The sequence below is a fragment of the Pelophylax lessonae genome (assembly GCF_965119305.1).
Source record: "Pelophylax lessonae genome assembly, chromosome: 9".
In the NCBI taxonomy this organism is placed as follows: Eukaryota; Metazoa; Chordata; class Amphibia; order Anura; family Ranidae; genus Pelophylax; species Pelophylax lessonae.
Window position 1 is genome coordinate 160,469,964 of NC_138776.1, and position 14,108 is coordinate 160,484,071.

At 40.7% G+C, this 14,108-nt stretch overlaps 1 protein-coding gene across 2 annotated transcripts in view; it reads right to left on the reverse strand.

Moving 5' to 3' along the window:
• The window catches only part of CDH23 (cadherin related 23), a 1,628,602-nt gene that overhangs the window by 573,901 nt on the left and 1,040,593 nt on the right, over positions 1–14,108 (reverse strand). For both annotated transcript variants that reach the window (XM_082268007.1, XM_082268006.1), the window contains exon 20: positions 12,067–12,179. In XM_082268007.1, the coding sequence (XP_082124133.1) occupies positions 12,067–12,179 (113 nt within the window). The remainder of the gene's footprint in view (positions 1–12,066; positions 12,180–14,108) is intronic.

A 14,108-nucleotide genomic window follows, 5' to 3' on the forward strand; every position in this document is an offset into this window, starting at 1 on the left:
ATCATAACTATAATAGAGATCGACCGATTATTGGTATCGGCCCCGGAATGGCCGATATTACCTATATTCCAAATATTGCCCATGTAAGGGTAAAATGATGTCACATAGCATAATTCCATTTACAAATGTTATTGAACATGCCACTCACATATGTACAAAAGATATAAGCAATTCCACATTAGCAGATCTGCTGGCAGATTGGTATCTCTCACCCACTTGCCGTAAGTAATACCCGGGTGATACCGCTCCGTTTGGCATCCACTCAATCATGCTCCGTCCCTCTATCGTCCCTTAGCATCAGGGGCGATCAAGGGGATAAGTGTGCTCCTAAGGAGTGCTTTCTAACTGTGTGGGAGATGGACTGACTGCAGGAAGAGAGAGAGCTGTATTCCTGATTAGTAGGAACACAATATCTCTATTTTTGTCAGAATGGCAGCCTGCCTTGTTTACATAGGCAGACCACTGTCTTGTCATTCTCCTGAATGATCGCAGGTGGTCAGCGGCCATCGCGTCTGCCGGACGAATTGGTGCAGCCGCTAGAGCCCTTTTACAAAATCATGTACAGGTACGTGATTTTGCGCTTAAGGGCTGCCCTGCTGCAGTAAATGTATGTGGAGAGGTCCTTAAAGCGGAGTTCCGGCCACAAAATTGGCATAGTCGATTTTGGGCCATCCGCTTGCTTCTAGTCACCTGAAAAAGCAATGGATAATTACGATTTTTTTTTTACTTACCTTGTTATTGCAGAAAAATATACTCAGCTTTCTTCCACTTCCTCCCTCGGCGGCCGCGGCCCGCGTTGTCACTTCCTCTTTGCATTGATTCCTGGGAGCTGAACGTCATCACTCCCAGGAATCAATGCGCCTTCACCGGCCCCGCTCGTCACTTCTGGTGCGGCGCCTCATTCCCTACTAAACAGCTTCTGGGCATGCCCAGAAGCTGTGGAGGGATGATGCGCGCGCACCGGAAGTGACGAGCGGGGTCGGTGCAGGCGCATTCTGGGAGAAGAGGACACGGAAGAGGACGCAGAAGAGGACGCGCTGGCTTCAGCTGCCCACACCTGAGATGGCAGCACTGGAGAAGAAATTTTCAAAGTAAGTATTTCTTCTAAAAGGTAAGTGCGAACCGGGACAGTTCAGAGGCTATCCATTGTGGAATGTACTAGCCCTGACTGTCCTGGGGGTATTTTCATTGAAAATTTTTTTTGTGGCCGGAACTCCGCTTTAAGTGGTTAAAGCAAGGACTGATGCTAAACCTTTGTAAAAAGGACTGTTACTGCATACAAGAGGTGGGCATTAAATCTTTCTGCAGAGTTGCTTTGGCGTGCAATAGTATCAGAGTATGGCTATTGCTCTTTCCAGCCAACGAACTACAGTAAAATCTTGGATTGCGAGCAGAATTCATTCCGGAAACATGCTTGTAATCCAAAGCACTCTTATATAAAAGAGAATTTCCCCATAAGATATAATGGAAACTCAGATGATTCGTTCCACAACCATTTATTCGTCTTTCAGTTTATAGTCCATATAAAAAGATTATTCCAACGTGCTAGGCACATCTAAGTATGCAGGCATCTGGGGTAAAGCTGTCCACATAGACCGTCCTCCTCACCGCCGCCTCTCACCGCTTTCAGTCTGCAATTGTGACCGGGAAGACTACCCTGCAGTAGAGCGATCTGAAGGCGAGGCTTGAAGCGCTCGTGGAGCACAGCGTGGAAGGGATGACGTTGATGGCGGTGTGAAGGACGGCCTATGTGGACAGCTTTACCCCGGATGCTTGCATACTCAGATGTGCCTGTTTTATTCATCAACCATGTGAGTTTCTAAATATTGTACCTTCATTAACCACATAACGACCGCTCACATTGCTGCTACTGCAGCAATGTGGCTCGTTATTGTCCAGGACTCCTCCCCTTGTGGGCGGCGCGCACGCGCCACCGGAGGTTAGCTCCCGCTGTTTTTAGTCACAGCGGGAGTCGGGCCAGGGGAGGAGCGGTGGCGATCGCCGCTGCTCTTCCCCGATCGTCAGGGAATCGAGTGTGGAGATCCGCCCGCTTGTGTAAACAAAGCGGGCGGATCTCCTAAGTGACAGGCAAGGTCAGATTGCAGGGTTCAGCATAGCTGAACATGCGATCTGTCCCTGTGTCACTCAGTCACCTTCCCCCACACACGTCAGTAAGCACCAGGCATACATTAACCCCTCTCTCTCCAATAAAATTAACCCCTTCCCTGCCAGTGTCATTTTTAAAGTAACAGTGCATATTTATAGCACTGATTACTGTAGTAATGTCACTGGTACCCCCAAAAGTGTAAAAAATGTCAGTCAAGGGTCCGATCTGTCCGCCGCAATGTCGCAGTCCTGCAAAAAAAATCGCAGATCGCCGCCATTACTCGTTAAATAAAAAACCCCAAAAATGACAGGAATCTTTCCCTTAGTTGGTAAACGCAATAACTTTTGCGCAAACCAATCAAAATACGCTTATTGCGTTTTTTTTTACTAAAAATATGTAGCAGAAAACAAATTGGCCAAAAATAATAAAAAAAATTGTGATTTTTACATTTTTTTGGGGGGAATTTCATATAAAAAATGTGAAAAATATTGTTATTTTTTCAAAATTTTCGCTCTTTTTTTGTTTATAGCGCAAAAAGTAAAAATCACATAGGTGATCAAATACCACCAAAAGAAAGCTCTGTTTATGGGAAAAAAAGGACGTAAATTTCGTTTGGATACGGCGTTGCCAGACCGTGCAATTGTCAGTTAAAGTCACACAGTGCCGAATCGCAAAAAGGGGCCTGGACGTAAGACAGCAAAACCCTGCGGTGGTAAAGTGGTTAAATGTAACCATATTGCTACACTTAGAGGCGCCTCTCTCCTCTTTTATACTCAGTTATGATATGATGCTACTTGTATATCAAGACATCGCTTGTTTATCAACTCAAAATTTATTTTAAAAAACGTGCTTGTCTTGCAAAACGTTCTCAAACCAAGTTACTCACAATCCAAGGTTTTAGGCTCCATGTACACGGGACGTTGTTAAAAGTCCCTTTGAATGCTGTAATTTTTAGGACGTTTGAAACGTCCGTTAGGTCGCTTTTGCACCCGCGTTTAGCGGGCGTTTGCGTTTAGAACCGTTCCTAGAGGTCAAAAAAACGATTCCCCTTTAAAATGGAAAAACGCGAACGATAAACGTGGGTCATCGCGTTCAGTCGCGTTCTGTCGCGTTTTTGCGTTTGAAACGCCGGGAAACACACGTTCGAATGCAAATAATTGAGTTCCAAAAAATGTCCCTGAACTCAACTGCCTGCAAATGACTGTAAACGACCCTGTGTACATAGACAGATAAGATAACATGTAGATGGGTTCAGGGGCTTCTGAAAAAATCGCCCAACTGCTCCTAAACGTCCATTTATGTCCCGTGTACATGGAGCCTTAAAGTAATTGTTTTTCTTTGGGTCTCTAAACAAAGCTGACCCAGGATCATTTACCTCCCCAAAAATAGTTTAAGCCATGACAAAAGAGAGGGAAGTCAGAGCAGGCATGTTTAGCCTACTACTCACAAGACCTCCACCTGGATGATCAGATTGAAAGCCATAATGAAAATATTCAGTGTAACATATAGTGAGGTCTGGTAAAAGAGACAGGAATTAAATTGCCTTTTTCAGCATCTCCCTCTGTCAAGAAAAGGCCCATTGAGGTTTGGGCAGAGCATTTCATGAAAATTTTGACATCTAATAAAGAAAGCTGTCTTTGGAGCAGCAGTCCAAGTAGTCTTGAGATTTTAAGATTGTGTGTTGCTGACACACCAGTCAGCTACTGATGAGTCCTTGGCAAATATTGCTGCTGGTGTGCAACATCGTTTTGTGGATAGCTTCATTTTATGAAGAACTCTAGAACTTAATCAAGTAGATGAAATGCTATGTATTCAATCACATTTTCAGAACATCAGTGATGTACACTTCCTTGTAGACTACATTTTCCACTTTGATTGAGCTGTTTTGATGAGACATGACCCAAGTGGTGATGTTGATGAGTGTCAATGAAATTAATCAGATTAACGGGACCATTAACATTTTTCAAAGTCTAGAAATAGATACTTTAGAGGTAAGTCATATATTTACTCCTAATTGCATGTAGGCAAGCAATTTATACAAGGATGATTCTGTAGCATTGATATCACTCATTTAAGCAGGGCAAAAAAATTTACTTTAGAAGAGTGAACAAATGATAATTTATTATTAGTTGCTATGGGAGTGAACTTTGCACATCACCCCAACATAAAGAACAATTATGTCTATACACACATGAATTTTTAAAAAAAAACTTTTGTGGATTTGAATATTTACACTAAACTTCCCTATTATTACCAGTGCAATTCCATCCTCCTTTTATAGTGCCATATCCTAGTGATTCTAAAGGCAAAAGGTTTTTTTACTTTAATGCATTCTCTTCATTAAGTTAAAAAACCTTTCTATGTCAGCTCCTCTCAGGCCCCCCTAAATACTTAATCAAAAAATGGTGCAAAGCACCTATCTCCTGCGCTCTGAGAGGTGATCTTCTAACCATATCAAGCCACACTCTTGCGGCTACCAAAGACCTTCTACTTGGCTTCTCTTGGATGCTTCGGCCTTGCAGCCCCTTTCAAGACCAGGGTAGTCTGGGACCACTATAACTGAAAAACAAACACAAGGGTGCATCGGCCTAGAACATTATCTTCCACAAAGGTTTTATTGAATAAAAGGTATTAAAATACTCGCAAACGAGTTCTTGGTGTATGCAAATCAAATTAATATATTGCCGTCAGCATAAGAACTGGAGGGTGTACTGTCCTTTAAAGCTTGACAAGGCTTACGCGTTTCGAGGCTTAGCCTCTTCCTCAGAGCCTGTAGACCCAGAGCCTTCATATCCTTGACATTGACCTCTTAATTCAGGGAGCCTCCTAATTAACCTATGGCATGGTTGGCTGTGCTTCCTGTTCATGCCTATAGCCGCACCCCGTCGGGCATGATCCCGGCTTCCAGAGTGAGTCATTCACTCTTAGCAAGAGCCGGGTCCATGCTGAAGGCCTGGAATGCACAACGTACTTTGGTTTGGTGGAGTGCGTTCCAGCGATTAACAGTGGCCCTCAAGCCTTGTCAAGCTTTAGAGGACGGTACACCCTCCGGTTCTGATGCTGATGACAATATATTAATTTGATATGCATGTACCAGGAACTAGTTTGTGAGTATTTTTATACCTTTTATTCAATAAAACCTTTGTGGAAGATAATGCACTAGGCCGGTGTGCCCTTGTGTTTGTTTGTCAATTATAGTGCCCCCTTAAATACTTACATGAGCTCGATCTCAATCCAGCTCTGTGCCCATCTGCAGCAGCGCTGCTTTTTAGAGTGAGACGTGAAGTTGAGCTACACTGTGTGTGTCTCAAAAGACGCACAAAGCACGGCTTGGGAGCAAGCCGGCAGGTGTCTCCATAGCCGGCAGCTTTCTCTGGGAGCACACTCAGAAAAGGAGGAGCCAGGATCTCCAGCTGGGGACCCGAAAAGGAAGATTGGGGTTGCTCTGTGCAACAGGAATTGAACAGAGCAGGTAAGGATACCATGTTTGTTTTTTTAATTAACCACTTAAGCCCCAGGCAGGTATACCCCCCTTCAGGCACTGCATTACTTTAACTGACAATTGCGCTGATGTGCAGAGCTGTACCCAAAATACATTATATGTCCTTTTTTTTCCCACAAATAGAGCTTTCTTTTGGTGGTATTTGATCACCTTTGCGGGTTTTATTTTTTGCACTATAAGCAAAAAAGACCAACAATTAAAAAAGAAAAACAATTTTTTTTTACTTTATGCTATAAAACATACCCAATAAAAAAATGTAAACAATCAAATCACCAATTTAGGCCAATATGTATTCTGCTACATATTTTTATAGAATTTTTTTATTTAATAGTCATGGCAGCAATCAGTGATTTTTAGTGGGACTGCGACATTGCAGCAGACAAATTGGACACCTGACACTTTTTGGGAACCAGTGACACTAATACAGAGATCAGTGCTAAAAAAAAGCACTGTCACTGTACTAATGACACTGGCATGGAGGGGGTTAACATCAGGGGCGATCAAAGGGTTAAGTGTGCTCCTAGGGAGTGCTTTCTAACTGTGTGGGGTGGCCTAACTGGAGGAAGACAGAGATCCGCGTTTCTGCTTAGCAGAAACAAAAGATCTCCATCTTCCTCTCTCAAAAAAGGGCAGTCTGCCTTGTTTACATAGGCAGACCGCCGTTCTGCCTCTTCTGTGAATGGTCAGCAGGGGCCTGACGGACATGGCGTCTGCTGGACCCGCTGATTGGCTCCTGCTGTGTCCAATCACAGCAGCAGCAGGTCGCCGGCGGCACGCGTGCGTGCCCCAGACCCTATGCACTAAATCCCATACAGTTTTGTGATTTTGTGCAGGAGGACCTTCCTGCCACAGTATATCTGCATGGGGCGGTCCTTAAGTGGTTAAAAAATACCTTCACAATCTCTTTAAGCTGGGTAGACACTAGTAGAACTTTGTTTGACATCTTTTCTTGTAAGAATGTTTTAGGAACAATAATTTATTTATCTAACCATTAGTGGGGTCGAATCGATGTTTGTTTTCAACTGCAGTGATGAGAAAATACGAAGGAGCAGATGGAAATTTTTTCTTGAACAAATGAATTTCTAACAATGTGATTTTGTTTTTAGTAAAGTGCATTAATTTCATAATCAAATGAAACTACTTTAAAAGGACAATAAAATGTTTTGAGAAATTGCCTACAAATTTTCCTAAGAATTTTCATATCAATTTCCTTTGAAATTCTGATAGTGTATACTCAGCTTCATAAGGACTTCTCTTTATTTATTCTCAATCTTTTAAATTTTCTATGGTAAAGTGCCAGAAGCGCAGGTAGAAAAACCCAAAACAGTTCTTGTGTCACCTGTGGAAGTATTACGATAATGTAAACCATTGGGGAAAAAATGCCACAATCAATGTAGTCATGATTTTTATTTATTTCAATTACATATGTATTGTCATCCATTTGCACAGTGATTTATATATAGTATATATATATAGGTATAGAAAAGTATCAACCCCCCCTAAAAAAATATATATATTTTGTTGCTTTGATTTTGAGTTTTTGTTTTATCCAGCTGTATTTACTAGTGCAACCTTTAACATCCAAGTTAAATATAGAACACAAAAAAAATAAAAAACAGAATCAGTGAGTTGGAAAAAGTATTACGCTCCCCTTATGCAAGTATTTTATTGAACCACCTTTTCATTTAATTACAGCCTTTAGTCTGTTGGGCTTTGTCTCTACTAACTTTGCCCACTCTTATTTGAAGAACTGCTCAACTTCAGGTAAATGTAATGGTGACTGGTAATTTGTGGACTGCAGTCTTCAAGTCATTCCACAGATTTTCAATGTGGTTTAAGTGTGGGCTCTGACTAGGCCATGGAAGGACATTCACCTTTTTCTCCTTCAACCACTGCGTGGTCATTGTCATGTTGGAAAATAAAAACCTTTTTCCCATTGACAACTTCCTGGCCGAGGGCAACAGATTTTCCTCAATAATTTAATTGTATTTTGCCCCATCCATTTTCCTTCTATCCTGACAAGTGCTCCAGTTTCTGCTGCAGAGAAACACCCCCATGACATGATATTACCACCTCTATGCCTTACTGTAGGAGTGGTATTATTTGGATGGTGAGCTCTATTGGATTTCCGCCATACACATCTTTTGGTGTTAAAGGTGAAATTGAATTATTTGGCCTCAACACCAAATTATATATCTGGCGAAAATCCAATACAGCTCACCATCCAAATAACACCATTCCTACAGTAAAGCATGGAGATGGCAATATCCTGTTATGGGGGTGTTTCTCTGCAACAGGGACTGGAGCACTTGTCAGCACTTGCCAAGGAAAAATGGATGGGGCAAAATACCATCATATTCTTGATAAATCTGCTGCCCTCTGCCAGAAAGTTGTCAAAGGGAAGAAGGTTTACCTTTCAACATGACAATGACCCAATGCACACATCAAAAATGACCACACAGTGGTTGAAGGAGAAAAAGGTGAATGTCCTTGCCTGGCTTAGTGAAAGCCCAGACTTCTTGAAGACTGCAGTTCACAAATGGTCCCCAAAAATTTAACTGAATTTGAGCAGTTCTGCAAAGAAAAGTGGGCAAATAGTGCAAAGTCTAGATGAGAAAAGATAGTAGAGACATATCCCAACAGACTAAAGGCTGTAATGAAAGCAAAATGTGGTCCAATAACATACTGAAAGAAAGGAGGGGGGGTGATTCTTTTACTGACTCAGTGATTCTGTCTTTTTATTTATTTATTTTTTTTCTGACATGTTGGTGTTCTATCTTTCACTAAGTTATACATTGCATCGAGTAAATACAGCTGGATAAAACATAAACTGTGTCTGTCTTCATTTCAGGCTACAAAGCAACAAAATGTCATTATTTTTAGGGTGGTGATTCTTTTCTATATCCACTGTATATATATATATATATATATATATATATATATATATATAGCACATTCACATCACTCCCTGTCCTCAAAGAGCTTACAATCTAAGGTCTCTAGCTCACATTCATACACATACTAGGGCCAGTTTTAGACCCAATTAACCTACCAGAATGTCTTTGGAGTTTGGGAGGAAACCAGAGTATGCAGAGGAATCCCAAGCATACACAGGGAGAACATTCAAACTCCAGGCAGGTAGTGCCATGGTTGGGATTTCAACTGACAACCCCAGTGCTGCTAGGCAGACGTACTAATCACTTAGCTACTTTGCTGCTGATTAGAAATATTTTTTAATAACAGCAATGACACGTTTTGAAACAACCTATCACCTTTTCAGTTAAAGGTGAAAAATACAGATTAGCTTGTAGACTGGATGTAGAGTACCCAGTAGTGAGGTCCCAGATATGCTCGCCACTGACTGCTCTGCATCCAGCCTACAAGCTAATCTGTGTTGACACTTTTTGTCTGAGGAAGTAACATGTTGTCAGGAAACACATCATTATCAATAAATATTTCTTCATTACGGCTACAGTGGTCAAGACATTTCTTCCCTTGCATGTGTATAAAATCATATTAAACAATCCTTTCACTGAATACACAATCCTTCTTTGACACTTCACTACCCAGATGTCCCTCAAGAGGACCTAGGGCTGGGCTCCCCTGAACCTTTCTACACCTGCATGGAGATTAATTTTCCCCTACAGGTTCAATTTACTATTAGATCATGGTCATTTGCAACTTTGACAGATGTAAGTTATACTTTACCTTAAATTCGACTTTTTTGCCCAATGATCCTGTGTTCTATTTTTGAATGAATACTACACTATAAGGACTCTCCAGCCCACTCTTTTTCTTTTTCTTGTAGTTATCCCAGAAAATCTGTTTTTTTTCTAGTCTGAAAACCACATTACCAATATTTGAATGAATTGTTCTCTCCTGTTCCTACTTGTCTAAGCTCTTTTTTTTTTTTTAACAATTTCATAAAAAACTTTATAGCTTTGCAATGTTCAGCATATTGGAGATATTACAGTTTAACCACTTGCCTACTGGGCACTTAAACCCCCTTCCTGCCCAGACCAATTCTCAGCTTTCAGTGCTCTCACACTTTGAATAACAATTACTCAGTCATGCAACACTGTACCCATATGAAAGTTGTGTCCTTTTTTCACACAAATAGAGCTTTCTTTTGGTGGCATTTAATCACCACTGGGTTTTTTATTTTTTTGCACTATTAATAAAAAAGAGAACATTTTGTAAAAAAACTAATTTTTCTTAGTTTCGTTTATAAAATTTTGAAAATTAGTTTATATTTCTTCATAAATTTTGACCAAAAGTTATACTGCTACAAATCTTTGGTAAGAAAAAATAACCCGAATCAGTGTATATTTTTTGGTCTTTGTGAAAGTTAAAGAGTCTACAAGCTATAGGGCCAATCATTGAAAGTTGATCACACCTGATCACACCTGATGTACTTACAGCCTAATTTCTTGAAACACTAACAAGCCAGGAAAATACAAATACCCTCCAAATGACCCCTTTTTGGAAAGTAGACATTCCAAGGTATTAAGTAAGAGGCATGGTGAGTTTTTTTAAGTTGGAATTTTTTCCAATTCTTTGCAAAATTAAGATTTTTTTTTTATTATTCCACAAAATTGCCATATTAACAGTAATGATGGCCTCAGGTGTGTTTGGATCGTACCCGCTAGGAAGCAGTCATTGCACACTGCCTATCATAGGCAAAATGTGTATGTGCAGCTGCGGGCTGGGAAATGCCTCACTGCCTATGATTGATGGTGTGCAGTGACGGCTTCCTGGCGGGTATGATCCAAACACGCCTGAGCCCATCCCTAATTAACAGTTTTTTTCTCCCACATGGCATATGCATACTTGCAACTACACCCCAAAACACATTCTGCTACTCCTCCTGAGTATAGCGATATTACATGTGTGTGACTTTTTCACAGCCTAGCCACATAAGGAGGCCCAACATGCAGGGAGCACCATCATGTATTCTAGGGACATAAATTACACATCTAATTTCTTGACTACCTATTACACTTTTGAAGGCCCTGGAGCACCAGGACAATGGAAACGCCAACAAAATGACCTTGTTTTGGAAAGTAAACACCCCAATGTATATTCTATGAGGCATAATAAGTCTTATGAAAATGTCATTTTTTTCCAAAAGTTTTTGGAAAATGTGGAAAGAAAATAAAAACTGAATTTCTTTTTTCTTTTACACAAAGTTGTTAATTTGTACGATATTTCCAACACATAGCATGTACATAACAAAAATTACACCACAAAATACATTCTGCTACTCCTCATGAGTATGACGATACCACATGTGTGAGACTTTTAAACAGCCTGGCCACATACAGAGGCCCGACATCCAAGTAGCACCTTCAGACATTCTGGGAGCATGAATTACACATCTAATTTCCTGACTACCTATCACTTTTTTGAAGGCCCTGGAGTACCAGAAGAATGGAAATGTCCCCCAAATGACCCCACTTTGGAAAGCAAACACCCCAATGTATATTTCACAAGGCATAGTGAGTCTTTTGAGCATGTCATTTTTTTCCCACAAGTTTTTGGAAAATTTGGAAAGAAAATGAATGCATTTTTTTTTTTTTTACACAAAGTTGTAAATTTATACAATATTTCTAACACATAGCATGTACATAGCAAAAATTACACCCCAAAATACATTTTGCTACTCATCTTGAGTATGGTGATACCCCATGTACGAGACTTTTACACAGCCTGGAGACATACAGAGACCCAGCATTCAAGTAATACCTTCAGGAATTCTAGGAGCATAAATTAAACATCTAACTTCCTGACAACCTATGACACTTTTGAAGGCCCTGGAGCCCCATGTTTGATTTTAACATCCAGTCTCTGACAACACCTTTAGCTTAAATTCAAGGTGACCAATTCAAGTGCTATACTATAGAGATTATGCCTTACTGTGGTGTTTTGTCATTTATATGTTGCTTAGAAACTATGTACTCAAAATGTATCTAAAGCCATAACCTTTTTTAGCTTTGGAAAGAAGAAGGAAGCATTAACACCCTTGTCAGGTTTTTATTGCTAGAAACTGTAGTAATCAATGTAGTGATCTACTACTAGGTGGTAGTGAAGTCAAAATATTAAAATCTGCTGACAGACAGATTTTTTTTCTATAACAGAAGAGACCCTAGAGGTCTAGAAATTCATTCTATTTGTCATAGCGGCTTCTGTTTGTGAAACAGAAAATGAGGGAAAAGTCAAAAAAGAAATTGAGGCGGCATCTTCAAATGGGGACACTTTTTTTCTGGTGACACTTAAAAGGAAATGTCCTTAGCTTTGGATACATTTCCTCTGACATAACTCTAACGTACCACCTAAATCAATTAATTCTCTGAAAAATTTCAGTGTAGTCCATGTAAACAATTCTGCCAATAGTGTTTATAAATATATGTTTTTTAAACTTTATGAACGATTATTCAGTAATCAAAAATGTACTTACTGTAGCTATGCCTGTTTTCTGATTGGGGCCCACACCACCATCCATTGCACGTATAATTAGGATATACTCTGATTTCATTTCGCGATCCAGCAAGGTTGTTGTAGTGATTTCTCCTGTTAGAAGAAGGTATAAATGATGAATATTGTATTGTCAGAATATTGTGCTTAATGATTTCTTTTTCAGGGGCCTCTCCTTATCCTTTAGAGAGACTGCTCAACCAAGGGATTCTACTAAAGGAACCTACAATCAACTCAATAGCTTGACAAACTCTAACATATATTATCTGACAATTGTGCTGATGCAATGAGAAAAAAAAATTGTCAAACTGCAATAATTATCATATCCTAATTGTAACAGTTAAACTAAAAATACAAATTTCAAAATATATGTCAAAAAATTTAAAGAGATTCTACAGCAGATCAGCAAAGTAACTACATGATAATAGCTAAAAATAAATCTTGATTCACAAAAATCTTCTAAATAATGTAGCACAGGGGTGTCCATCATGTGGCCCAAGACGGCTATGAATGCAGCCCAACACAAAATCAAAAACTTACCTAAAAGTGTTGATCAAGGATGAAGCACACAAAGGGCAAAATTAGAACCAAAATATCTGATGTGCACCTTGAATAATAGTAAGAAATCAACTGAGCTTTGCACCTTCACACATCAGATTAGCCCCAATTCCTGCATCTTCACACATCAGATCAGCCCCAATTCCTGCACTATCACACCTCAGATCACCCCAATTCCTGCACCTTCACACCTCAGATTAGCCTCAGTTCCTGCACCTTCACAACTCAGATCAGCCCCAATTCTGCATCTTCACACCCCAGATCACCCCCAATTCCTGCACCATCAAACCTCAGATGATCCCAATTCCTGCACTTTCACACCTCAGATCAGCCTCAGTTCCTGCACCTTCACACCTCAGATCAGCCTCAGTTCCTGCACCTTCACAACTTAGATCAGCCCCAATTCCTGCACCATCACACTCAGATTACCCCAGTTCCTGCACCATAACACTTCAGATCAGCCTCAACTCCTGCACATTCAGAATACACAAAAGGCAACGCAGCTAGTCACTCACAGGTGTCAAAAACAGTAGGAATCAGCAGATTCCTGCCCTTGAAATTTGCATTGTGCCTAAACGTGCGTGCAAATGTAGCTTTAGAACAAGGTTTGTGATTAACTACTTTAGAAAAAAGTTACTAGACCCTGTTTTAAAGTTCAGTTCCCTTTTAAAACCTCTAAAGTAGTGGTTACAAAGCCAGTTATAAAGCATGACTTTTAAAGCCAGATATAGTGGAGTACTCACAAAGCCAGTTATGAAGCAAAACTCCTCTATAACTGGCTCTGCGAGTAATGCTCAGTAACTGGCTTTGGGAATACTGAAAAGCCAGTTATAAAGCATTAAGCCTCGTACACACCACCAAACTGACTGCTCAGGTCGGAGCCGCTGTACTAACAACCCGATGTTAGTACAACTATTTCTCCTGGTAAGATTTGTGTTCTGACAGGGGGATGCCCCCCCCCCCCCCCGCCAGAACACTCTGGTCAGCACTCTCAGCCATTGGCTAAGAGCGCTGATTAGAAGTCGCTTGGCCACCCACCACCACTAAGCACATGGTACATCCACCCGAGGCCAGCCCTGCATGATGTCACAGCCAGCTTTACCTAAGACATGCAGGCAGCCCAGTAGCCCCGGCCTCCCAGTAGCCCCGGCCTACAGGGCAAACACCCGGTTTGCCCAATGGCCTGTCCGGGCCTGATAACATTGTCAAATATTGCCTTTGTTTTATGTGTGCTCCAGAGGCAGCAGCTTTGATTTTCATTGCTTTGCACAAGCTTCCCCTTTGTGAATGTGTTTTTAATTATCAATAAATATTGTTTACTACACTATGGAGGTTGCACTTGTCCTTTCCCTTTTGTTTTCACAGTGTCCCAGAAATCACCCTTGGCTGCTTCAAGCTGCACCTTCTAGCTAGTAATCAGTGGCAAAGTGTATAGTCTATTGGGCTACCCACATCATTGTTTTTCTA